Here is a 27,079-nt window from a genome sequence, read left to right as displayed (position 1 = left end):
GATCAGCATTGGCTATCCCCACACTTGTATAACCGTTTAGGTAACAGTCCGTCTCACTGAGCCGCTGTGATCCAACCATAGCCGCCAGTGAATGCACCGGCAGCTGCCGCTCAATGATTTGCTCTCGCCGCCTTCACGGCGATAGTAGCCGTGGGTTTCCACGTGAAAACGGCGATGCCCTTACATAAAGCGAATGACAACGAACGAGACCAATCACCAAGAGGAGCGGCAGTCAGAGTAACCGCCCTTATGATAATGAGCTGTAGCTATTGGTTCCGATGGCCGTGAGGTAGAGACGGACAGCCCTCTCGACCAATAGTCATAGAGCTGGGCGTGGCGCTTATGCGGAGCTTGAAATGAAGTCACTGCCTGAGTTCGAAACACACGATCCCGATGTGTCTGAAAACCTGATCTAGAAGAGAGAAGTGTCAGACGAACGTTGGAGCGACATCATCTTCACAGTTTCTGCAGTTTGGGGTACGAGTAAAACAAAACGAGTTAAACAACTGGCCTTACTTCAGAATCGAACGGGAAGAGCGTTCACGTTTTGTGAGGTTGGTGCAATTTCACATACAGTACCTAAGTTACGCGAGCTGTGACGAGGGTGTGTGTGTGTGTGTCTGTGTGTGTCTGTGTGTGTGTGTGTGTGCGTGTGTGTGTGTGTGTGAGGACGTGTTCGTGGAGCTGTGATCGGAATTTGTAGCCGCTTGTCTTTAACAGAAATGTCCAAGTTGCGTAATTGTGTCACCGTGAGGGTCAATGTCGGTCAGTAGATTACAGCAGATCCAGCTGCTCAGCCCACTTCACGACGGGATGCGACCGGCCGAGTCCGGCAGTAATATAACCTTCACCCGAAGTATCAGTCATTCACATTTGAGACGCTGCAAGAGGTTTCAGCTCCTGTCATGAAAATGTAGGCTGTAATACTTGGGTGAGGTCGTGGCATAGTTTTGCACGGGTGAAAAAAAAAAAATTCAGAAGATTTTTGGTTTCAAAAATAAAAAAATAAAAGTAATAATTTCCCTTCTGTGGCCACACACGTTTATTGTGTTGTCTCTGCGAAGTGGTGTTCAGAGGAAAAGCAGGTAGTTTCTTCAAAACTGTGATGAAAACTACTACATTTTGCCAATATCATATGTATTGAAATGCCGTATAGTACTACTACTACCACTACTACTACTAATAATAATAATATTAATATTGATAATAATCAATTAATTCAAATTAATGTCATTTAACTCTGAAAAAAAATGGATCCACCACTGTGGAAAATCATATTTTTGTTAGTAACTGGTGACAATCATCACTTTATCTCAAAAACAAAAAGGACTCTGTGCTAATACCTAATGGGCAGCTCGGAGTAGGATGACGTCATCATGGGTTGTGATTGAGGTTTTCTATTTGTTGCTAATAATTAGATGCATCATGGGAATTATGTTTTATTGTTCAGGCTGACAAGATGATGTCATAGACAGAAGCAGTGGCTGCATGCATGTAATTAGTTTTGCTGTGACATTATGGTTAAACTGTTTTGAAAGAGGTTGGAAGTTGTTTACATTTACTGACCTGCTAGAGTACAATTATTTATCGCTAGAACTTGAGAATTTACATTCTGGGTACTTTTGATGCGTGCTTTTTGTCTGATGTAGTTTTCAGCAATAACATTAAGGCGTTTTCTTGGTAATTAACTGCAGGAAATGTGAGAGATCACATTCCTCATGCCCTGCTTTTCAACTTTTCAAGAAAGCACTGCCTATTTTTAGGCTCTTTACATAATACACTTTGTGTAAAGAAACACACTGCAAAGTGTCTCAACCAAGACTTTGCAGTGTGCAAACTTTGTGTGTGCAAACATGAAAAGCATGAAGATTGAGGTTCATTGGTGATAGGGATGACAGTAAATATCAGTTTTAAAATCAGACAAAATCTTTCACTTCATTGAAATCCTGGCTGGGGTGTCAGTTACTGGTATTTAGTCCTCAGTGGAGTTTTTACGTCTGCTGCCTGATGTCATTTGAATTCCACCATGTGTTTGCTTTTGCTCTATTTGTTTTTTTATTAAGGATCTGTTGTCAGAATTGTTTCCATCTCAGTAGAACACATTGGCCGTAATTAATTAAAGGAATAAAAAGCCAAGTCAAGGAAGAAGCAATATTCAGATGTTGGTGAAACAAATGTAGCTATAACATTGTTTGACTAATAGATTGAAACAGCATTTAGCCTTGAATCCTTTTTTTCTAAATTAAGAAGTATTGAGCAAACAATATTGATCTAAACTTAATAGCAATTTCATTTAGTCAATCACTACACAGTTCATCAGCAGTGAGCCTCATGTTTTTGTGGGAGGAGAAACATTGACTGACCTGTTTTTCATTCATGCTAGTTCATACTTTACAAATGCAGTCAGTGGAAGGTCTGGCATGTGTACCCATTCATCCCTATGCATTGACATGAGAGAAAAAAAGAGAGAAGAGAGTTTATTACCTGAACTCCTGAAAAAAGCTTTTTGGGGACTTTGTAGTCTAGTTAAAAGATTTACTTGGCAGCAGTATCATTGTTTATCGGATAGGATTCATGGTTTAATTTACGGAATATTAATAGAGAAGTCAAAGGCTAATGTCCACATAGCTTAACTTTTTTTAAGGTCAGAAGTGATAACAGTACAAAAGTCATTAGAGCTTGGTCTTAATTAAATACAAAATAACAAAACAGCACTCATAGAACAGACAGTTAGAGTCCACAGAGTTAGAGTCCATGTCAAACATTACAATCAGATCACTATAGTGAGAAAGTGGAACTGAGAAAATCTTATGACTCTGAACTAAAAATAAATTTGACTATTTACATCGAAAAATAAATAGTGGTTAGAAAGGGAGTTGCTTTTGAAAGTAGTCCTTTTGTCAACTAAAGCCACTGTTATTTCTCTTTTTAATATTATTTGAAAATTATAGTAATAATTTATCTTTGTCTGATGTTTTACACATTTAATTTCTAGAAGACCATCAATTTTGATTTATATAGTGCCGAAACTAAAAGAAAGTCCGTTTGAAGTCAGACTGCAGAATTGCATTTTTAAAATACAAAATACATTTAGTTTTTTATAATAGAACACATATTTTGTTTTCGCTACTTTTTGTCATTTTGGCTACATCTATTGAATTTTAAATGTCTAGTTTATTTTTTGCTTTATTTTATTTATCCTTTCTTGAACCAGTAAGGTCTCAGTAGAATACAAGATCTATACTTCCATGGTGTACTGGATCAAGATAGCAGCATAGGCTGACCTACCCACACACTTCTTTGTATTTCTGTGGTCATCACAACAAGAGCATCAATGAATTAGAAATAATGAATGAGACAGAACAACATCTGACTGTCTTTCCACCTGTTTAGTTTGAAAGGGACCCTTTCAGCAGTGGAGAGAACAACTCAAATGACAGTCATGATCAGAGTTTTATTCTCCTCCCCAATTGCAGCTTTGATGGTTTTAAACTTTGTCTGAATTTGAGTGTTCATTCTTTTTATTCTGCAGCTGTAATTCAGATTCAGAAAGGCCAAATGGGCAGCATGTCAACAGGTTAAGATTTTGTTTCATCCCGTTGTATCCTACAACGACTATTTGATTGTATTAAAATGACTGGAAGCTCCGATGTAGAGTAATATATAACCTGCAATTGTATTACATTTCCTGTCTTGCCTTGTGAACCACATGTATCATGGTAAACCTACTTAAATGTCAGGGAACAGAGATAATGTACAATAAGGATAAGGTGACTGCCATCAATGAACATCGATGGTGAGCTGTCCATTGACCAATTAGAAGAAGTACCTCAGCTTTATGTTTGTTTTGCTCACATCCATTGCCAAATATCTATTAGATGCTTTTAAAAATATCTGTAAATGCTAGAAAGTAAGTGTTTCAGGGCTATTACAAACTGGGAGCGGTGCCTCAGGGCAAAGCTATTTTGTGACTCTCAAAGATTTAAAAAGATATCAGATATTTGAAAATCATGCAGAACACACACTATAGCACCATATTGGAAAATCACTCAAAGACAAACACGCCTAGTCAGTTTTATTTATATGGCACAGAATCACAGCTTTCAATGAGGGCAGACGCATTCCTCTGTGTCTCCTTTTTTTTCCATCTCTAACTCTCATCGCTGCTTTAGGAGAAGTCCTGTCTGCACTGTTCGCTGCGTGTCTTTGGTGGTTCTTTCTGTGGAGGATGTTGAAGATCTTTGTCTTTTTGGATTCATAATTACAGGACTATAGAGAGGACTGAATTGGCTTATGTCCCTCAAATCAAAATCCATCTTTTTTCACCTATTCTGCAACCCACCACCACCCCCCATCTCACCAGCTGATAACAATAAATTCCTCTTTAGAAGACAAGGCTGAACTGGAGTTCTATCCCTTTCCTGACACCTTCTGTTGACTCTAGGGCAGTTTTATCTGAACCAAGGAATTCGAACAGAACACGCATACATACACATTGGACTTTAGACATAATTTGCATACACATCTGCTCTCTGTTTCATCCATCATATGATTGGTGTTATGTCTGTGCAAATATTTGTAGCAATAAGGTGCTTTTTTTTGCCAGTCTCCATTACGCTGCATGAAGTGTTGTGAAGTGTTGCTTTATTTTTTTTTGTAACCCTCTCCCTCCCCCCGTTGACCCTCCCTTCCTTCCCCTGACTTTCCCCTCCCCACTATGTGTTAGGGTTAGGGTTTAGCTTGTAAAAATAGAATCCTCTTTTTTTCATTGGACGAGAGGAGGTCATGACCCGAGTGCATATTTAATGATCGGGAGTGTTTGGCTTACTTCGGTAAATTCCGTCGACATGCGTCTAGCGAGAGAAAAAGTGTGTTTACTTATGTTATTGCGCAGGTTTTTTTGCGAGTCCAAAAAAGTTGGAAGTTTTAGCCTTTTTTTCATAAAAATAAGAACACCACTGTGGCTACACAGGCTAAAAAACTTGTAGCCACTCTGGAATTTACTTCGCCTATGGCGTAGTGGCGATCGGCTAGCGCAAGCCAGATTCATCGACTTAATTACTTCATCTGCTCTATTGCGGGTTGCGAGACGCTGGAGCCTTTCCCATCTGGCTTGGGCATGAGGTGGGGACACAGAGCCTTGTATAGACGCAGACAAATATGCACACACAAACACACGGTCAATTTTGGACTGGCCAACTAACCAGAAGCCTATGTTTTTGGAGGTGGGAGGAACTGGAGAGAACCCACACAGACATGGGGAGAACATGCAAACTCCGCACAGAGCAGGACGCAAAAACTCTCTCCTCTCCTCTCCAATGTTTTTTCAAGGCACTTGCATTTAACGTGCAGAAACCTAGAGCAGATCCAAGAGTCAAGGTTAGCAGTCCTCTGTTTTGACCTTTTTGGGTGACAGAGATGGAGCGTAATAAAAATGCAGAAACAGGAAGAAATTTGCAACCACAGTTACAGATATTTTAATAGAAAGAATCCAGTTTGTACAAGTAATGATACAATTTTCCAATAATAACAATGACAAATGTGATGAGGTTGTCAGTGGGTGTCAACCAGGATCCCAACAGTAGATTAACCAGGATCAACCAACAGTCCACAGTAGTCTGCAGAATGAATGAGACTCCAGGTAGAAATTCAAGGCCATGAAAAGTAATGAAAAAATATGTCAGTTAAGAACGAGAGAGGAGCTCCATGCATCATGAGAGTTCCTCCAAACTAAATGGAAGCTGTACTTGAAGTATGTGAGGGAATGAGTTTAAATTTTTGCAGTAATTTGTTAAATCTTGTTTTATAATTTCTTTTTCAAATGACAGTTTCAGTCAGTCAGTCCTTAAAGTTCACCCATTTGAATATCACCACCAAAAATGTAAAATATCAACTCTGTAACAAAACATGTACTACATGTTTTGTTACTTTGTTCCGAGTTTTTCAGTTGATCCTGCAACTCTGACTTGTAATTGGAAAGGAGTAAGAACTAACAAGAATGTTGCCAGATCTGCTGTCAATATTCCACTTCATGCAGTCACATTCATCTGTTGTGAAGAAATGCTGTCAATGTCCAAAACTGCACGTTCGCGTGTGCGCACACACACACACATGCACACACACATATACTCACTCACACACACACAAACACACACATGCATGCACGCACGCACGCACGCACACACACACACACACACACACACACACACACAAACCTGTAGCTGTCAACAGGTATTTATCAGCTCGGCATTACACAAACTTCACATTTTAAAACAACCTACCTGAAGAAATGCTTTTGCTTGGTTAGTCTATGTAAACTTACACATCACCATAGAGCTCAGATGAACGGGGCGTAGAACTGTGTGTCGTCGAAGTCGAGAATAGGAATGTTTCCATTGTAGGCCAGAAAGGAAAGCATGTCCTGACGCAGGCAATTCATCCCTGGAAAGCGACCAACCCGGACGTTAAACACCAGGCGATTTGGGATTGTGACTTTGAGCGCCCTGTAACATGCTGCCACAGAACAAGATGATGTGAGATCATGCAATTTCTTCTATATTCTTGAAAATTTAAACAGTCCAGACTAAAACAGAAACTATGATAACAAAATGTTGGATCATCATGGGGCAAGCAGAGTCTTCTATATTTTAAACTCAATGACATAGTCTTCACACGAGTACTGATAACTCCCAAAAAGGAATCTGAGTTTAAGGCTTTTTATATGCTCTCAGGCAATTGGTTGCTTTCATTTTTTCCCCCTTGGGATTACTTCAGATTCAGTACTACTACTGCTGAACTGTTTTTTCCATAGGTTTGTTGAAACTAAATTTTTCCTCCTAATCATGGTTACCTCCAAAGTTTTCTTAGTGTTCATGCTCCCAAAAAAGGTAATATTTGTTTCTTCCTCTAGCAACATTAAATTTCCTTAGAAATATCTACCGGTACCTAATTTTGAAAGGGACGAACAGCTGCAGGAGCCTCTTTATCTTTCTCCTAAAGAGCAGAGCTGTAACTCCGCTAGCTGCACCACATGCCTTCTTGAAGCCACATAAAACAGACCCATCGTTCCAGACTGTTGACTAGCAATCGATGGTGGCCTTCAGATGGCCACTGTCTTATGGGCTCCAGGGTGGACGCTACTTTGAAAGGGTTGGAGGGCTCAAATGGAACAGACTGCTGTTAAAGGCCACACAGTGCATATAGGCCATTTTCACTGCACATCAGAGAAACACCCGCAGTGCTCTCGGGAGGTCAGAGGTCAAACCCTACCATGTCGCCTGAGCTCACACAAGACAAAAGTGTGTGTGTGTGTGTGTGTGTGTGTGTGTGTGTGTGTGTGTGTGTGTGTGTGTGTGTGTTCGTGTATGGGTGTGTGTTTCCGTGTGTTTGTGTGTTAGCACGAGTTTGTGAATATGAGTGAATTTATCTGTGTTTTGAAGAACCATGCCAGTGCTATTGCTTTTTCTGACCAAATAATTTATCGCTTGTGCTTTCTGTCATCCAATTGGTCTGATTTCATTTCACATTACATCATTAATTTATTTCTGTGTCAGCTGATATTAAGTTGGAATGTAAGAGAGAAATGGCTCAAAGTAGATAATACTGGTAGAGAACGATTGGTTTTAATTAGGGCAAGTCATCTGTTCAACAATGTCCGAAGAACTATATCTTTCTAGAAAGAGGCATAACATGAAATAGACATAAAAAAATATTTCTGATGTATATCATCTCCTCTTCTCTTTCAACAGCTCACTTTTGCCTTGATTCCTGCTGACAGTACCCCAATGAAAATGGGGTAATTGTGTTTTTTCATTATCAACTCGCCTGGAACCAGCCTTGGGCAGCCCGTCTCTTGATGTCAGAAGACTCAGACTCTAAGCCCTATCACTTCACAGTGCTGGAGGATGAAGACGCCACTTCAGGGTGCAGGATGTCCAACTCATGCAACTCCATGCCTCGGCGGGCCTTGGGATGCAGCTCCATGGCACAACTGCACCGGATTGGCAGCTATAGCCAAGGTGGACCCAACTTAGGCCTAGCATCAGAGGGCAGTGACAGCAGTGGACAGGACCCCCCCACCTCAGTGCACAGCCATCGAAAAAACGCCCGCTCCCGATCACACCCGGAGGAGGACATGGAGATGAAGAGCAGCGGATCCAGCGGTAGTGGTACAGAATCACATGGCAATGAAAGCCACGGCAATGAGAGTCATGGGAACGAAAGCCATGGTCATGAGTCAGCGGGAAGCTCCAATGGCAACAGCAAAGATTCGGCACTGCTGGAATCCTCTGAAAGCAACAAGAGGTTAGTAGTAGTTGTTGAAATTATTCTCCCTTTAGTAAGCCCATTTTTGTTTCCCAATATAGTTTTGTATTACATTCAGTATAAACAGGTAGAGAGTGGAGAGATACTGTTCTTGTTAGCATGTTACACAGGAGTCTTTCCTGTCTTCAGTCAGTTTTCTTCAGCACTTTCTGATCCATATTCTTCTCCTTTCGGCTTTTCCCTTCAGGGGTTGTCACAGCGAATCAGTTGCCTCCATCTAACCATGTCTTCTGCATCCTCTTCTCTCACACCAACTACCTTCATGTCCTCTTTCACTATATCCATAAACCTCCTCTTTGGTCTTCCTCTAGGCCTCCTGCCTGGCAGTTCTAAACTCAGCATCCTTCTACCAATATATTCACTATCTCTCCTCTGGACATGTCCAAACCATCTCAGTCTGGCCTCTCTGACTTTACCTCCAAACCTCTAACATGTACTGTCCCTCTGATGTACTCATTTCTGATCCTATCCATCCTGGTCACTCCCAAAGAGAACCTCAGCATCTTCATCACGCTACCTCCAGCTCTGTCTCATGTCTTTTCCTCAGTGACACTGTCTCTAGACCAAACAACATCGCTGGTCTCACCAGTTTTGTACACCTTTCCTTTCATTTTAGCTGAAATTCTTCTATCACACATCACACCTGACAGTTTCTGCCACCCATATCATCCTGCCTGTACACACTTCTTCACCTCTTTTCCACACTCTCCATTGCTCTGGACTGTTGACCCTAAGTACTTAAAATCCTCCAACTTCTTGATCTCTTCTCCCTGTAACCTCACTCTTCCACTTTGGTCCCTCTCATTCACACACATTTACTCTGTCTTACTGCGGCTAACCTTCATTCCTTCAAGTTCTATACTCTTAGCGTTCCTCTTCTTTCTCTTCCTACGAACACACTTTCCTCCTTTCCTTCTTCGACCAACAGTAGTCCAATTTTCACTGGCACCTGGTAGGTGAACAGCACCGATGGCGATTGTTGTTAACCTGGGCCTCAACCGATCCGGTATGGAAGTCATAGATTTGATTAGCATGTATGATTTGACAAAAGTTTTACGTTAGATGCCCTCCCTGACACAACCGTCTGTGTTTATCTGGGCTTGGGACCGGCACAATAAGACACTGGCTTTTGCCCTCTTGCGGCTACATTACTTTCTGATCAATATTAGTGACAGAAAATCAAAAATTATTAATTCACTCACAAGATAAACTTCTTGGTAGAGAAATCGAAAACTGTGATGAGGAGGACACACAGAACAAGGAGTCAGGAGCAGGTGATCACAGATGTGGGTAAAGAGGTTTATATGCAGTTATGTGTCTTAGAGGGAAGATGTTTTACAAGCAGAATCCTGCCCCCTGTGGTCCCATAGCTGCATGTTAATTCATATTTGGTTATTCAACCACAAAATAATAAAGCACCCATGCTGTGATATTCAGATTGGCTTTTGAAGGCTTTTGAAGGCTTCAGGTGGTGAACACACCAGAAAATCAAAACCACATCCAAGTCACAGTAGTTGGGGAATTCAAAAATGGAACATAGATAATGAATGTCTGGTTAAAGATGAAGTGGGAAATTCAATATAGTGTGCCCTGTAAATTATTATGGTGAAAGAATCATTCCACAGTTAGCCCCTTGAAGAAAAGGTTTTGTTTTTTGCTTTCATATTTTCTTGTTATACTGTCCTATTGATTGGCTCACATTTATTTTTTTGTAATTACTGTATATGTAATTAATTATTTTTAGGTATTTTTTACAGCTGAAATTCTAGTATCGCAGTAGTAACCCTAACCCAGATGAACAATAAAGTCCTATGTTGTTCATTTTGTTAAAACACAGGGTTTAATTGTAGGGTTTTTAAGTTGTGATGTAATTAATCGTCACAGTACTATATTCACAGCAGTGTGTGAATATAGCACTAAACTTGGAGAGGAGGTTTTCCTGAATCATGATGACAGAACATTTCCTAAAATTTCCAAATATAACCTAAGACCTGCTCAGACAGAATGTAGTCTGCCCAGGAAATGAAGTAAGTGGGTGGGGAAAACAATGACTGTGGGAAGACTGGTTTGATGTCATCCCTGGAGGTTGGCCTTCTTAAAGCTAGATGGATTGAATGGATGGATGGATTAAATGACGCCCACAACTAGCTGTTCTTGCCATAGCAACACAATGTTTGTGCCTGTTTGTTACCGGGCAGAGCACAGTCGTATATTTTCATCATTTGTCTCACCATTTTCGGTGTAAGTTTACTTTTGAATACTCAAGATTATTTTTTTAGCGTTGAATTGATTGACATATTCTAGAACTTTTCTTTCAGTAACTGCATTACTACGTATTTCTCTCTTATTTTTCTCGTGTTTGTCTCTCTTGTTCATTAACTGTGGATTTCTCTGCGCTGAGTGTGGAGCTGCTTTCTCAGTCAGCCAAACGTGAATCCGTAGCTCATTGTGTAAACACTACATGGGCTGATCCTATTGAGACCACCAAACATCGCAAATAATTTAAAACACACACTGTTTGCCAAATGGACAAATATCAGTTGAGACAGCAACCAATGTTTGACAGGATGTAATTAAAACTGTATTTCCTGACAGTCGTCATGGACTATGAGAGATCACTAGCTAACAACAGCAAAGCTAATGCTGGAAAGCAGCTAACAGTTCCCGGTAAGTGCTAAGACAAAGCGGATGAGTACAGTGTTTTCCGCACTATAAGGCGCACCTAAAAGCCTTTAATTTTCTCAATTTATTATAATCCAATGTGCCTTATATATAAAAAAAAGTTTTAAAATAGACCATTCATTGAAGATGAGTTCTCAGATGTGTCTTATAATCCGGTGCGTTTTAGAATCCAGTGTACTTTTTGTCTGAATTTATTTTTTTTAATAGGTCATTCATTGAAGGTGCGCCTTACAATCCAGTGCGCCTTATAGTGCGGAAAATACTGTACTGTATATTGAACTGTCCACTAAAATTTGTCAATATAGCATTTATAGCATTTTACTCATAAAAAGATATACTAAATAAGATTTTTTTTAAAATGCTCTTTCTGTCGGGCGGCACGGTTGCGCAGTGGGTAGCGCTGTCGCCTCACAACACAGCAAATGCTAGCTGACTTCAACAGCTTGTGAGGAACTTTTGGTGTGTAGCTCTGAGCCAGGACATTACCGCACACACGCACAGCTACCGCAGCCTGAACGAAATCCCCCTCATGGATGACCACGCCCAAATCCGGCTGGACAAATATCAAATATGACTCAGGATAGGTCAATTTACTCTATCAGTCAACCTGGAGATGACATAAGGATCGGCACCGTAGTCAATCTGACTGTTTTTGATTCTGTCCAGCCATCAATCCAAACAATTGCAAATATCTATTGATGCAGGAAGCATTTGTTGTCCAGATTCTAGGATTTGGTCGGGTTAGGGAGGACCACTATGTATATGTAGAGACCTGAAAAAATTAGTTTTTCATAATAGTGTACCATGTAAACTGATGAGTATATTTAGTAGAATTTGGACTGTGGTTACTTGGAGAGGGTATTTATAGATGCTGAATCTATACTAAATCATTCAAGCCTTTTATTTATGACAACATGCATCTGAAGGATGAGTCGGTGTCTATTGAGTGCTACTGATTTTAGTGTATTAAAGCATTAATAATCTTGTAGGCTAACAAGCTGACCACACACATACACACACACGCTCACACATATAAACTGAGCTGAACTAATTAAAATGCTGTAATATTTTTGAGATTGTGATCCAGATTTACTTTCTACTGCTACCTACATCTAAATTTCAGTGTCACCGCTGTTTTAATAGTGAGGTGAGAGAAGAATGAGCTTTATATTCTGCTGTCAAAACATAACATACTTCAATGGCTCAACCAGTGCTTATGATGAACATTCCACAAGCATCTCTCCAACCATTTTTGTTTGCATTTGTTGTCCGGACATCTTGTCTTGCTCATGCCTCTTAAATGTAGTGCGTTATCCACATATACAGATGATGAGGAGGTTGAATATTGGCACGGTGCTAGTGAAATGTTTCAAGGCCACCTCGCCCTGACCATCATCTGGCACATAGAAACATTCTGCACAAGAATAGAAACCAAAGCAGAGAACTCCTTTCCCTCCTTGAGAGCTCTTTTTTAGTAGCATGTTTCCATGACTTAGACTCTCTATAGCCTAATGAACACAAATCCTTTTTTAAATGGTCTGAATTGTCTAAAACCAGCTGTGCATTATCGAGGGCTGAATGCTATATTCGGTAGCATTAGACACCTTCTTTTGCTTGTACGGGCTGTTTATAAAGGATCTTTCTATTCTAAGCCAGGTAATCAGTTTATACATAGTAGCCTCAGGTGAGTCAGTATCTCATAGCTGTTAATAGTCTTAAGATTACAGTATAAGCCAATACAGTGGAGCACAAACACAGTTGGCTAAGGAGTATGTCTGCCTTCTGATTTAGTCTAACGGTGTTGTATCACTGCCACAGGTGCACAGGTCCTGGCCTTGAGTTAAGCAGGCTATGAGGTGTTCTCTATGTAGGCTATTTTAGTTACTGATGTTCTACAGACATTGTTCTTCTGTACAGTTAAGGCCCTACCACAGCTCCACTTACAATATGTTTGTTCAGACCACATAGATGATGATTTGTCATTTATGATTGATAGGCATTTTATCATTTTAATTTATAATGCTGAAGTCTTTTTCCCCAATAATAGAACTCTGATGTGGAAACCGGAATCTTTGATGAGCTTTGATTTAGAAACAAAGGAGTTAAAATCATTCTGTCTAAATTAGAATCAGTTTAGGGTCTCTCTCTGTCTCTTTCTTTGTGTTTCACTTTGAGATATTTTATTTGTTTGGCTTGATTTTGTTGCAAAATATTCAGGAGTCCTTCTTTCCCCCACAGCTCAAACTCCCACAGTCCATCTCCTCCCTGCAGCTCAAATGCCTTCAGTCTGTTGAGCTCTGAGCAGGACAACCCATCCACCAGCGGCTGCAGGTTAGTGCATGGACAATTCCTGCAAAGTTAAAAACACTCATCATATAATAACTCCTATTTTACCAGCGATATAATTTACTGCGTACAAAATTAGCACTGTTGTTTTTGCTCTCATTTTTTATGACTTGGAATACAACCTATTTATTAAAAAGTGGAATGTTGGGTAAAATGTATATGGAATTAGAATGTGCTCATTTACAAACATTTAAACCCAAACCCACTTACAATACAAAGACAACATATCAGATGTTTAAAATGGAAAATTCAAAAAGTTATGAACACCTTTTGAATTTGATGCCAGCGTGTTTCAAAAAAGTTGGTACAAATGAAGATTTCGGATGTAGAGGTCCTTGATTCTAATGTTTGGTGTTCATCTTAAAATGCTGCACAGAGCTGAATATTTTTTGTAAGGGATAAACGCTCACTAACAAAAAGTCATAGAAGGAAAAATTAAAGGAGTATTCTTGTTCACACTAAGAGTCTTTTTTTGGGAGACTTTTTTTCCATGTGGCAATATCTCATTTCCTACTGCACTTTTGTGTGCAATTGTTCACCTTGCAGTAGTGAAGAGTCTGCCAAAGCCAAGAAACATGAGGAGGTGATTAAAATACTGAAAGAGCTAAAGCGTCACCTGCCCGCTGAGAAGAGGAACAATAACAAGTCCACCACATTGAACACCCTCAAGTATGCGCTGCGCTGTGTCAAACAAGTGGAAGGTAAGGGCTTCTCCTCACTCCTCTCTGGTTTGCTTTCTCTCTGTATTCACTCGGTTTTTCTGTGTTTTGGTCATAGTTTAGAATTTTGTATATCTGTTTAAGCTGTCTGTGCTTTATTTTGTCAACAAAATCTCAATATTGTGAGATGAAAGAAGGTGGTAGAGGGTCAGCAATGCAATTTTTATACTTTTAATATAGCATTGATATGTTTTTGAAATAAAAATGTCATAGTAAATATTATGCTATGATCAAACTTTAATAAAATCACTGTGTCTTGCAGCCAATGAGGAATATTACCAGCTGCTGATGACCAATGACAGCCACCCTTCAAGTCTGGATGTATCCTCCTATACAATAGAAGAGATAAACAGCATCACTTCTGAATACACCCTCAAAAACAACGTGAGTCATCAAATCATCTTTTGAGTAATGTTTTACGCATATTTGTTTTGTATAAACCTTCAGGATATGCTATTGAATATCTTCAACAGGACGTTTTTGCAGTAGCAGTGTCGCTCAACACTGGAAGGATTGTCTATATTTCTGATCAGGCTGCCTTAATCCTGAACTGCAAAAGAAATGTATTCAAGAACGCCAAGTTTGTGGAGTTCCTGACGCCACAGGATGTCAGTGTGTTCTACAGCTTCACAACACCTTACCGCCTGCCCTCCTGGAGCATGTGCGCTGGTGCAGGTCTGTAAGCACTGTATTACAATTATAGTCACAATCATTGTAGTTCAAGAGTAGGAATGAGATATGAGAAGGTGTAGAAGTATTCCTGAATGTACTCCGCATATCTAAGAACATTTTCTTGCATATCATAGAAATAAAAAAATCCTGTGAATCACAGACGCCATCAATATGTTGCTCTCTAAGTTGACTTATTCACAAAACCGTCCCATTCTACTAGGCTTGGGTGAACAGACCAAGTTGCCTCACATGCAGAAGCAGAGTTAGGCGCCAGATGATTAAATTCATTTTATTATTTTTTTCCAGCAACTAGGTTGATCTGCATTTTAGCTGGCTTGGCGAGCTGTTTAGATGCAGAGTAATCCTGGGTGATGTTTTTTAAATGGAATTATTCAAGCTGGATGCACTGCTGGACCCCAGTCAGTGACTAACAAAGGGCCATGGCTCATTGGGGTATGAATTGAACCATATCTCTTCCTCGTTTCAGAGTCATCTCCATCTGACTGCATGCAAGAAAAATCCTTCTTCTGCCGTATCAGGTGGGTTTCCGGCTCAAACGTGGTGTCCAACCATCTGCTGCTCGTAGTTGTTTGTAGGTTTTATTCATACTTTCTTTCCATCCTAGATGTTTTTTCAATGAGGTTGTGAGATCATAGGCTTGTTCACTGTAATCAGATGCTTTTTCCAGATCAGTCTTATTCATATAGGCAGTCAGACACACACGTTCAAGACACACCCACCATGCTCTACTGTATTGACTTTCCATTCTAAACCCTCAAACAGGCCAAACTGTGAACCTTATGTCACATGATTTGAAAATGACATGCTTTGAAGAAGAATCCTCAAAATTGATCTCTCAAACTGGAAAGAAAAGAAAATCCAATAATGCACAGATTTACATTTACTCAGTCTCATTTATTGTGTGCCATAATTAGTGAAACACTGCCCCCCTGTGTTACACAATGTTAGATCTGAAATGCATGCAAACCTAGGCGAATGCAACCAAGTGTCCATTTAATTCAGTCAATTTTTCAAGTCAATTTTTCTTCTTATTTTCAGTGGTGGAAAGGAGTGTAAGGGTGATCTACAGTACTATCCATTCCGAATGACACCGTACCTGATGAAGGTACAGGACACCCGTCACTCTGAAGACCAGTTCTGCTGCCTCCTACTGGCGGAGAGAGTTCACTCTGGTTATGATGGTAAAGACCCAGCTGATGATTTGAGAAAGAAATGTGACAGAAAATCAAAGAATAAGGGGAAAAAAAGCATTTTTTTTTTACAATATAATAAATTAATGGGAAAATAATCCTGTGGCGAGATTAACATTCAGTGTCAATGCACCTCAGAAAGCTCCTCAATCCAATTGTATTTCAATTACGCTTTTGCAGTTACAAACTAACTCTTCCTTGTAGCACCAAGAATCCCAACAGACAAACGCATCTTTACCACAACACATAGTCCAAGTTGTGTGCTTCAGGATGTTGATGAGAGGTAAGCTGTACTTTAACTTCAGAGCAATCTAAAAATGTCACCATTGTCTGTTATACTAATCAATAATAGAAGTAACTGAGGGCTTTTTTATGGGTTTTTATTGCAACAGGGCTGTTCCTCTCCTCGGGTACCTACCCCAAGACCTGATTGGCACACCGATTCTCCTCCACATGCATCCCAATGACCGGCCAATCATGTTGGCCATTCACAGAAAGAGTAAGTCAACAGGCTTAAGTTAATGTGACTACGTAGAAAACTTTTCGCCATCATTTTATAATGATATTATTTTGGCTTTCTGTGCAGTTCTTCAGTACTCAGGGCAGCCATTTGACCACTCGTCTATCCGGTTCTGTGCACGAAATGGAGAGTACATCATTCTTGACACCAGCTGGTCCAGTTTTGTTAACCCTTGGAACCGCAAAGTCTCTTTTGTTATTGGGAGACATAAAGTCCGCATGTGAGCATCGACGTCATGTAATATTGAAACAAATTCATGGTTTGCCATTGTAAACGCTTAAAAGCCATTCTTTTGCATAGATTATAATCACAATAATTCATAGAGCAGGGGTGTCAAACTCATTTTCACCGAGGGCTACATCGGTATAACAGCTCTCCTCAAAGGGCCAGATGTAACTAATAAATGTAACTAAATGTAACTCTATTTAATGTAACATAAATATAACTCCTCCTTAATGTTAAATAAAGCTGGATTTATTACAAACATCACAGTAACACAGAAAAAATATTTGTTTCTCTGTTATAACATAAATCCTTTTAATTTGTCAGGTTATTTGTCAAGTGAATAAAGACAAATAACATCAAACACAAGTTAGGACATTAACTTTGTTCAAAACATTTTTGTCAGAGTTAAAATGGGCTTAATTACTGCATTGTGGGAAATGTAGTTTCTGGTCAAAGCAAGCTTTTGACCTATTAATTTTTTTTATACTCTGACCTTTTGTGGTCTCGTGGGCCTTATAAAATGATGTGGCAGGCCAAAATTGCCCCCCGGGCCTTGAGTTTGACACACTGTGTCGTAGAGAAAATGTTATGTTATGAACTCGTAACTAATATTTTGATGGTTTGTTTATCAGGGGCCCTTTGAATGAAGATGTTTTTGTGGCCCCAGTTTCCACCGTTGCAGAGACGAAGACAATTGATTCCGACATCCAGGAGCTAACGGAGCAAATCCATCGTCTCCTGCTCCAGGTGAGAGATTATAAGGATGGACAGAAATCAGGGGCGAGTTAATGACAATGGAATATGAGGTAGCTTATTTAAGCGCCCCCACGCCCCCAAAAGACCAACACACCCATAAAAAAATACAAATATCTTTTATCCAGTACTACACCCTGTCTGCCTTTTTAACCTACTTCATTCATTTCCCTCTCCCATCTCTGTTTCTATGAGCAGCCAGTTCATAGCAGTGGTTCCAGTGGCTATGGAAGTTCAAACAGAAACAGTAACATTTTGGGCATGAACTCATCTAGTGAGAGCATAGATGACAGTGGGAGCAAGAAGCAACCAGCAGAGGAGGAAGTCAGTGACAAAGCCAGACCTGTGAGTAAACTACTTCTTGTTTAGTGTCAGCTGTTCCAGCCCACATTGTCCTGATATACAGGATGTCATGACAAATTTCAGATAGTGGTTTATTGAATTTGTACACAGTAAATTTGACCGACACATTAAATCAATATTTCAGTTAAAACTGATCTTAGTCCAGTTTGAGACAGATGTTGTACCTAATCTTTTAATCTTATGTTTCTGTTTCACAGCGAACATTTCAGGAAATCTGTAAAGGAATACATCTTCAGAAGAGTCAGGAGCAGCAGGCAACCAAACCTGACATCAGGAAAAGCAATGGCAGTACGTGCAACTCATTTCTATGTGCATATTTATATGCAAATGGTTAAAAAAAAAAAGTGTTTCTAACTCCTTTCCTCTCTCCTTCAGAGTTTGTACAAAAGAACCTTGCAGTCGTGCGGCCCAAAGACTCAGCAGCTCCGCTCAACCTTAGGGAGACTGGGGCCCATACAGAGGAGAGCAGGTCCTCTTTCCAGGAGGACATGACCATCAGCGATCAGACCGTCTATTCTTACCAGCAAATCAGCTGCCTGGACAGTGTTGTCAGGTACAGACATAAAGACAGTGGGAAGTGTCAGCTCACCTCCAGAGCACTGCCGAGGCGCCCTTGAGCAAGGCTCTGTTCCCCTTTACAAGTTCCTCATTTGGGGTGCTCCACAAATTGGCTGCCTGCCACTCTACCTCCCCCTGCATGCCTACAGGCCCCCTTGTGTGTGTGTGCGCATGTGCTACAGGGGCCTGTACAAACTAACATGTATGCATGCGTTTGAAGTATTTACTAACTAGAGTGTACTCTTAATTTCCCTTCGGGGATCAGATCAGTATATACAATTTTTAAAAAAGTTAAATTAAAAATTAAAATTTGAAGGACGGAGGCCAGTGATAGAAGGTTATCTAGAGGGAAACCCACAGTAAATTCAGGTCATATACACCAGCTAAAACAAGAGTAAAGATTTCAGTCTGACCTTAATAGAAAACTCCACCCTAAACAACTGCCTCCTTGCTTGTTTAATGATGTTTCCTGCAGATGGTTAGTTTGTGATTGATTGAGAATTTATTCACTAACTGATTCTGGTGTTGTCATGCTTCCTGTAGGTACTTGGAGAGCTGTAATGTTCCCCTCACCATGAAGAGGAAGTGCCAGTCTTCATCTAACACCATATCCTCTAACTCAGATGACGACAAACAGAGGGGATCAAACAGTATGCGGGTATCTGAAGGTATGTTTTGCCACTTTATTCAAAAAGGATGGTGTCATCTCATCATACAAATCCAAGGACTCTCAAGGCCGTTAGACCTCTCTCTCTTAGTCTCTACAGTGCCAGTTCTTTGTCAGACCTTGTGTTATCTTTGGCAGAACCAGCCTTGTTGAAGGATCAGTCATGTCTCTCCACTCTGGATGCTCAAGACAAAAAGTCCACTGACACAGCCACAGCAGTAGTGGGTACTTCGCTGCCACTATCTGTGCCCAACAAACCAGAGAGTGTGGTGTCCATAACCAGCCAGTGTAGCTACAGTAGCACCATAGTGCATGTTGGGGACAAGAAACCTCAACCAGAATCAGGTACAGTGGCATAGAAACCTATCTCCTTCCAACCTGAGCAACTCTATTGCTTCATATTTGTTATACAAACATGTTGGATCAGATGAGCAACAAAACTTCTAGTTTATATTTACGCAACAAAATAATCCAAAGACCATATCACTCGTTTCAAAATTCACTGGGCACTTAAAACAGAATAATAAGTTACAACCATGTCATAGCTATGTGATTTAATAATTTAAATAGAAATATAATGCTAAATAAATCTACCGTGGTAGTTTTTGTTGAACTTACCGGTAGTTTCAAAAAAATTATTGTATTATTGTATTAGTGGAAATCTTAAGATAAATAAAATGACTCGTTTTAATGTGGTGTAACCATTTACGATTGATCATTGCTATCACTGAATAGCTTGCTGACATTAAACCCTATTTTTCAGTGATTTAAAGTATGTTAAAAAATTTTCCCCGCTGTCATCCATACAGAGATTATAGAGGATGTTACGGGAGCGGGAGACACAGGAGAATCCATCCAGAATGTCGGGGCTTCTCTTCCCTCTGCCACATGTCCACCCAGTCAGGAGAAGGAGTCCTACAAGAAACTGGGCTTGACCAAGCAGGTTCTGGCAGCCCACACTCAGAAGGAGGAGCAGGCCTTCCTGTGTCGCTTCAGAGAGCTTTGTGGACTTACAGCACTCAAAGCAAACTGCTCTCAGTACCTGGAACGCCAGAGACAACAGATTCCCAGTGATGGTACCTCCGAACTCCACACTGACACATATAATCTAATTCCTCTCAAGGACTATGCCAGTTTGTTGCACATTTGATGTTTTTACCTCTTTTTTACATCCTGTCTTTGATCACCTTTTTTTGCTCCTGTTGTTTCTTGATTGGACTTAATCATATTAAATGATAGCAATAACAAGAAATAAAACAATGAAATGTCCTCCTTTTCTTTTTCATCCTCTCTGCGTTCTAGCTGCACATGCTCCTCCAACCTCCAAGCCGATTGCCAAATCAACGATGCGTCGAGCCACTCGGTTTAAGAAGACCAAGTCAAAGCGAGCGAAGCAGATGGAATCGTCGGACAGCACGGGTTCCTGTCAGAGACAACAGCCACTAAGGCCTCTCCATCTAAATCATGACCTAAACCCCACCTCTTGGTCTCCATCTGACACCTCACAGTCAACCTTTCCTGTGGCTTACCCCTCCATGATTCCAGGCTACCCACTTCAGGGTTACACCAGAACCTGTTCAGCAGCTCCCCACGCAGATTCCACCTTACAAGGCTGTAGGGACAACCAGGGACCACAGGTCCCTCCCTGCCCGAGCTCCATCTATCCTGCTCACTACACTGCACCCATGGACGCCCCCATTTTGACATTAATGCTGCCTAACTATGTTTACCCTCCAATGGCCCCTGGTGGGCTGCCTCCTCCACAGACTGGTGTATTCCCCAACCAAATGCAGCCTTTTTGTCAGGTTGCTTTTCCTGGTCCGATCCCCTTTACAGCTCCGCCTGCCTTCAATATTCAAAACCAGTTACACTCCCGAGACCATTTTGCTCCTCAAACAGGCTACCTGAACACGTCGTTCTACTTCCCCCCATCTACAGAAACTCCAAAGCCTCCTTTGGAGGGCCAATCTCGCTCCTCTACACCACAATCTGGAGGTGCTGGAGGCCCGGTGTCCCCACCTTTGTTCCAGTCTCGCTGCAGCTCTCCTCTGAACCTCCTGGAACTGGAATTGTCCGTGGACAGGCAGGACAGCACAGCGGCCCCCTCTGGAGGACAAGGGAAAAATTTGACTGAAAGGGAGAAAGGAGGAAGTGGGTGCCAATCCCAGGAGCTCAAGCAGGTAAACATGGAGAACCATTGTTTGATTTCAGCTTTTCCCTCTTCACTCCTTTTCCTCCCTTAAGCCTCCAAATACCTGTGACTTTTAACTCCTCATACAACATTCTTAAACCATGTCAATGCCTCGCTGCACTTTATCATTGTGGGTCGTTTGAACTCCCATGGTACGATGTGGCATGTTTCCCTGAGCCTCTCAGTCTCTCCGGATTTGATGCCTTTGTCGCAGTGATGACATCATGTTATTCACTGTATTAAAGTGCAGCAATTCATTGTTTTGCTATGCCATGTGTAAAGTCAAATCAGTTAAACTCCTCAGATGAAATGTGGCCCAGGGTGTTAACACATGATGTTATTATCCCTTACACCCTATAGCCATCTCTCAGTCTCCTTGGTCCACCAGGACCCTTGTATTGCGAGGGCTCGCCCTGTGTCTGTGGGCGTTTGTCTTGGGATAAAGTGTTCTCTAGGCTGAGTGCTTGGAGCAAAGAGGTAGGCATAAGAAAACCTCCATACTTCTCCAATCCCATTCTTCCCTGATTCCATGTCGGTTATAACAGTCTCTCTAAATTGCATATTAATGAATGACGATCATCATTTTTTAATCTTGCATTTTTTTTGGTTTACTTTGCTTAACACACTGCCAAGAGTAAGGAAAAAAATTGAGTCAAAAACAATTTTGAGAAAAACTGTGATCATTGCTGTTTTTCTTATGCACTGTATTTTTCTGAGATGTAGTCAGAAACAACAATGACCATCCTGTTGTACACATTATTTTTTTTAGTTTGTTTTTTTGAATCTCAATAAGGTATGATGCAGACTCCATATTGTTCATTTGCCCTGATTCAAATCAGCTGCAGGAAGGATCAGGATCATTGTTCTCTGATCAAACTCTGTTCTGCCTTGTTTTGTAACAATGGAAATCAGTATTGGAATTGTATATCTGGTGACAGGTGAGATGGGCAATTCCCCATTGAGTATGAAAATGCAGAGACAAGACGCAACACCGCGGATCACACTGGAGTTGTAACGGTGCAGAAGATGGAGACAGTGCCACAGCCTGACGACCAAGACATTAAGCTCTTCCTTAATGTTACCACTTTAATGGTTTTGTTTTCACAGGCTAGTTCACGTGGTGATGGGAACAACAGTGATGTCAACTCTTCATCCAGTGACATGCTGGATATTATTCTCCATGAAGATTCCTGCTCAGCCACTTCGGGGTCCATGGGCTCAGGGTCCAACGGCTGCGGAATGTCGGCCAGCGGGACATCCAACAGTGGGACATCTAAGAGCATGACATCAGGCAGTGGAGCTTCGGCCAGCAGGACCTCTGGAAGCCGAACAGGTCGGTTACAAAGACTTATAAATATACGATATGAGCTACGCTTAAAATTATTTAAATACCATCTAAACTCTTTTGGAATAAATGTATATGAATCGCAGTGTGGAAAAGCTCACTGGCTTACACTTGCATATTTTTTTTTTATATATACTGATTTTGATCCTCAAAGGGAAATTAAGAATGCAAACTCTAGTTAGTTAGTCTATTTCTTTTATCCTGTAATATTACATTTTTTGCACAAAAATTGATTTCACATAATACAGCAATCCCTTGCGTATTCGAGCTTCAAGATGATGGATAGATAACATTGTGATTATATGTTTTTGTTTGCAGGAAGCAACAACAGCAGCAAGTACTTTGGTAGCATTGACTCATCCCAGAACAGTCAGAAGGTCAATGACCACTTGAACAGTCGGGAGGGAAGGCCGATGGAGATGGAACAGAGCGAACAGTTCATCAATTACGTGCTGAGGGACCCGCAGTGGCTGCTCTTGGCCAACACAGATGACAAAGTCATGATGACCTATCAACTGCCTTCACGGTAAGTAGGACAAGGACGTGGCCAAGGAATTGAATAGTGGGAATATGCAATGTTAGTTTCTGAACTTCCTGTTTGTAATTGAAGTCTAAGGGTTGGTATGAAACTAGGGAAATAAGATAAGATATACTTTATTGATCCCAAACTGGCAAATTTATAAATAGTCAATGCATCTGTCTGTCCTTCATTTTTTTTGTCTGTAGCATAACTGGCAAACTATATATACATAACATGCATCAACTATATTCTATCTTCACCAAACGTTACTTATTAATTGAACATGAATGGTTGAAATATTCACAGAACAACTGCGTTCCAAGTAGGGTTACAGATGGATATGCATGCATTGGATCAATCTGCCTATTTCCATTGACATGGGTATAACTACTAGATATATGCATGTCCAGTATCCTTTACGGGCCAGTATATTACATTACTTAGCATGAGCATTTGTAAAACTACACAGTGTGTTATTCTGTACTCTGTGAAGAAAAAAACTCACATAAAATATTACAACATCCTATTCTTATGTCCTCCCGTGTCAGTTGTTATTGTTTGTATATTTCATGCCCCCTTGAGTTTGTACATTGTTTTGTAAGACAAACATACTCCCTTGGGCACTCTCTTGAAGTTTCTTTCCTGTATCTTTATTTATGATGTCCTCTTGCTTCTGACAGACCTAAATCTCCCTTCTAAGGGATTGGTATAGGATGATCTCAAAACATTATATTCATGCAAACTCTTGGTTTCCTGTTTACAAATCCATTTAGAGTTAACTGTTGTACAACCTGATTGTTTCCAATTTTTACTTTGCTTGTAGTTGTGTAGCAGAGATTTTCTATTGTGGTCCAAATATCCAACTAAGAACAATGAACCATTGTGCATCTTTCACACTTGGAACAATTTGCAGTAGCATTAAGCAGTATTTTTAGACCATTAGGTGGCACTTGTAAATTCAGTCAAGAGTAAGAGGCACCTGATACTTAATGAGATTTAAGAGATTAGCGTGCTCAACAACACAATATGTCACACACTTTAAAAACTAAGAACCTCAAAAGGTTAAAGCTGTCTATTTTCACTGTCACTGCCAACACTGACAATATATTATGCAATGTCTGTGTAGGTTCTCAGTTATCCAGGTCATGGTTATCCAAAGCTGTTAAAATCAATCCAGTGCACTAAGCTACAAACTCATCCGTTACAATGGCTGGTAAGGTACTGTATGTCTGTCACTTTGTATACTAATTGTGTGTTTGCTGTGTCTGCAGTGACATCCAGAGAGTGCTCAGAGAGGACAGGGAGAAGCTGGGGCTGCTGCAGAAGAACCAACCATGTTTCTCTGAGGAGCAGAAGAAGGAGCTGATCGAGGTCCACCCCTGGATTAGAAAGGGAGGACTGCCCAGGGCAATAGACGTCAAGGTACAATTATTTGATTTGTCTTTAACACAAGGTTTTAAGCACTTTTTTTTTTGTTTCTCTTAAGTTATTCACCTTTGTTTTTAGAGAATATAATTGCTGAATATAATTTCCCTTACTTATAATACATTACTATAATTACTGTATCATAAAGTTAGATCAGAGAAGTATACTCTTGTCATTCTTCTTTGTCACATGCACACATCTTTTTGCTGTACCTGTTATTTCTCACATGGAATTGTCTTTGCTGTCTAGGTGTGCTCCTGCTACGACATGACCTCAGAGGCAGAACGAGAGGTGGCAGAGGTTCAGCCAGACCTGGATGCCAACAATTCAGAGGCGGGGGTTGCTGGCTGTGAGCAGAGAACCACAGAGGAACCTGCAAACACTGTGGTCATTTCCTGTCAAGGCCCTTCTCCTGGGTCCAGCTCACAGACACAAGCTAGGCAGTGAAGTCATTGTCAGGGATGTGTTCATCACCTATCAGTTTTTTGGGGGGCACAATTATGAAGACTATGCATGGATCAGGAGATGCAGAACCCATTAAGGGTTTGCTTTAAATTTTTTGTGTTCATAGCCCGGGAAGAACAGTAAACATCCAATGTCAACCTAGCACATACCCCAGGAACTGGATCAATGATAATGTAAATGTTAATAAATTAATTCAGTGTGTTGTTTTTTCTGAGAATGACGGTGGGGGCACATCAACACAGCGTCATCCTGTAATGCTCTCCTATCACGCACAAGTGCACTTTGTGGCTGCCCTGGAAGAAAAACATGATGGAGACTCATGAACACCTGCACTATTTGCTCTCATCAGCTTCTGGTGTTACGTGTGATCACTGCAAGGAACAGAAATAGCAATAGCTGAAGCAGATGGATGTGGTGAAAACATATGACGCTGCTCAGAGAAAAAGACAATTAGATTCTGCACTGACTGTAAAGTGCATCCAACTCATTGTTGTATTATTTTTGCGACTTCATTACAGTTCAAACTTTTAATTTTGAGCTGTCTGTATCGTGTCACTAAGTGTAACATTACAGTTTTTGCCCAAATGTTTTCTTTTTATTTCATACATGCCTCGATTGTGTTTCAATGCTTGCATGAATATTTATTGCCTTTGAACACATATACATGTTTATTTATAATAGATTATTGGTTTTAAGTTAAAAAGGAAAACTCAGTCTAAAACGGACTATAAATATTTATTGTAAATACTGTTTTAATAATGTGCAGGCAATGTCAAGACGATTCCCACCATGGACTGGAAAATACTGCTGTGGTAGGCTGTTTATGGTGGGTGATTCAAATAAAGGGAGGACAATATTGATGTTTATCCCAGTTTAAGTGTGCCACCCAACACTTGAAATGTTCAGATGTTGGCCCTCATAAATATGAAACAGAGCATCCTGTGGAGATGACTGTAGCTCATGACTTCAGAACAAGTGGTTACTTCAGAAGTCAAGGTTTAGGGTTATTGCAGGGGTATAAAGCAGCTTAGACAAATTCCAAGTGACTGTGTGGAAGGTTCTTACTTTGAAGTTTGCGTTGTGGTTTAAGACTTAGTAGCTTGAACATTTTCAGAATTTGTCAGTGGTCTCTGTTATTTGAACAGACGCTGGCAACAAGGCACCTTTTTTTCTCTCAATAAAAAATCGTTTCCTAATTTACAATTTACTATTTTGTGGTATGTTTTTCCCTTATAATATTTTCCTCGTGCAGGCCGGTGCGTAACTCAAATCAGATCGATACTTCAGTATTGAAGATTGAAGGTGCTGATGGACCGATCAATGCGCACTGACTTATGACACTATGAATGCACGCTTGGAAATCGATGCCCGTCAGAAGGACATGTAGGGGAGCCTTGAATTAGTTATTAGTTAAATAAATATCTTGATTAGTCGCAATTTACTCCTGAAATCATGCTCTGCGCTTTTCCAGTGACAGGCCGTCCGCTGCAGCAGCAGCTGTCATGTTCTGTGTCTCTGCAGACAGTCTGCAGGCCTGATCAGAGGAACCCTCCTCCTCCTCCTCCTCTCTTCACGCCTTCATCAGATTCACAAACTGCCCCCCCCCCCCCCGCAGCGCCCGTCGTCACCTTCGGGGATCCGCAAATCCGGTCTGGTCAATACGCAATGACATCTGAGAGGACTGCCTCAAGTTCACCTCCCTGCAAGAATTTCTTTCTTTGCAGGGGTTAAAAGGACATGATGTAGAATTTTCTGAGCATTTATGATGTGATCAATAATCTACTTCCACAATGTAAAAATACTCAATATGCAAAGAGTAACATTTGATCGAACATGTATTATTGGACTATTATAATTACTATAGGTAAATTTAGTAATAAATCAGCACTTAAACCTTAGAAAGCATGTAAAGTGCTTCTCTATGAAATGTGTTGAAGTTTGCTGCAGCTGATTGAAAGGATTTAAGTTGAATTTATTAATATCATTTTGCAGTTTGACGTATGCTTATCGTTTCATGTAATCATACAAGTTGATGACATTTTTGATAAATGTTCTGTCAAGTAACTACAGCTATAAAATAAACATACAAACA

General features: G+C 40.5%; 1 protein-coding gene across 4 annotated transcripts; it reads left to right on the top strand.

Annotated features, from left to right (window-relative positions):
- Nucleotides 1–393: 393 nt before the first annotated feature.
- Nucleotides 394–26,184, top strand: per2 (period circadian clock 2). Of its 4 annotated transcripts, none has more exons than XM_068340409.1 (24): nucleotides 394–554; nucleotides 7,749–8,304; nucleotides 13,246–13,338; nucleotides 13,900–14,054; nucleotides 14,335–14,456; nucleotides 14,546–14,747; nucleotides 15,232–15,283; nucleotides 15,804–15,946; nucleotides 16,160–16,238; nucleotides 16,348–16,454; nucleotides 16,542–16,695; nucleotides 17,333–17,447; nucleotides 17,652–17,798; nucleotides 18,014–18,104; nucleotides 18,192–18,369; nucleotides 18,918–19,042; nucleotides 19,180–19,386; nucleotides 19,851–20,117; nucleotides 20,344–21,221; nucleotides 21,593–21,709; nucleotides 22,340–22,565; nucleotides 22,896–23,103; nucleotides 24,369–24,519; nucleotides 24,772–26,184. In XM_068340409.1, the coding sequence occupies exons 2-24, from the start codon at nucleotides 7,856–7,858 to the stop codon at nucleotides 24,967–24,969; spliced, it is 4,464 nt and encodes a 1,487-aa protein (XP_068196510.1). In that variant the 5' UTR covers nucleotides 394–554; nucleotides 7,749–7,855; the 3' UTR covers nucleotides 24,970–26,184. The 4 variants fall into 4 exon arrangements, with proteins under 4 accessions (XP_068196510.1, XP_068196513.1, XP_068196512.1 ...); XM_068340410.1 differs by having other exon boundaries at nucleotides 400–477; XM_068340412.1 differs by lacking the exon at nucleotides 19,180–19,386.
- Nucleotides 26,185–27,079: the final 895 nt, after the last annotated feature.

Source organism: Antennarius striatus, chromosome 18 (assembly GCF_040054535.1).
Source record: "Antennarius striatus isolate MH-2024 chromosome 18, ASM4005453v1, whole genome shotgun sequence".
Taxonomy (NCBI): Eukaryota; Metazoa; Chordata; class Actinopteri; order Lophiiformes; family Antennariidae; genus Antennarius; species Antennarius striatus.
This window is presented reverse-complemented; position numbering and strand designations above follow the sequence as displayed.

What these genes read in the sequence shown, in the direction of transcription:
- per2 (XM_068340409.1), top strand. Translation starts at nt 7,856, where the DNA reads ATGTCAGAAGACTCAGACTCTAAGCCCTATCACTTCACAGTGCTGGAG. An exon ending in GTTGGCCATTCACAGAAAGA is followed by an intron (nt 16,455 to 16,541) that starts GTAAGTCAACAG and finishes CTTTCTGTGCAG; the next exon opens with TTCTTCAGTACTCAGGGCAG. An exon ending in TGCCTGGACAGTGTTGTCAG is followed by an intron (nt 18,370 to 18,917) that starts GTACAGACATAA and finishes TGCTTCCTGTAG; the next exon opens with GTACTTGGAGAGCTGTAATG.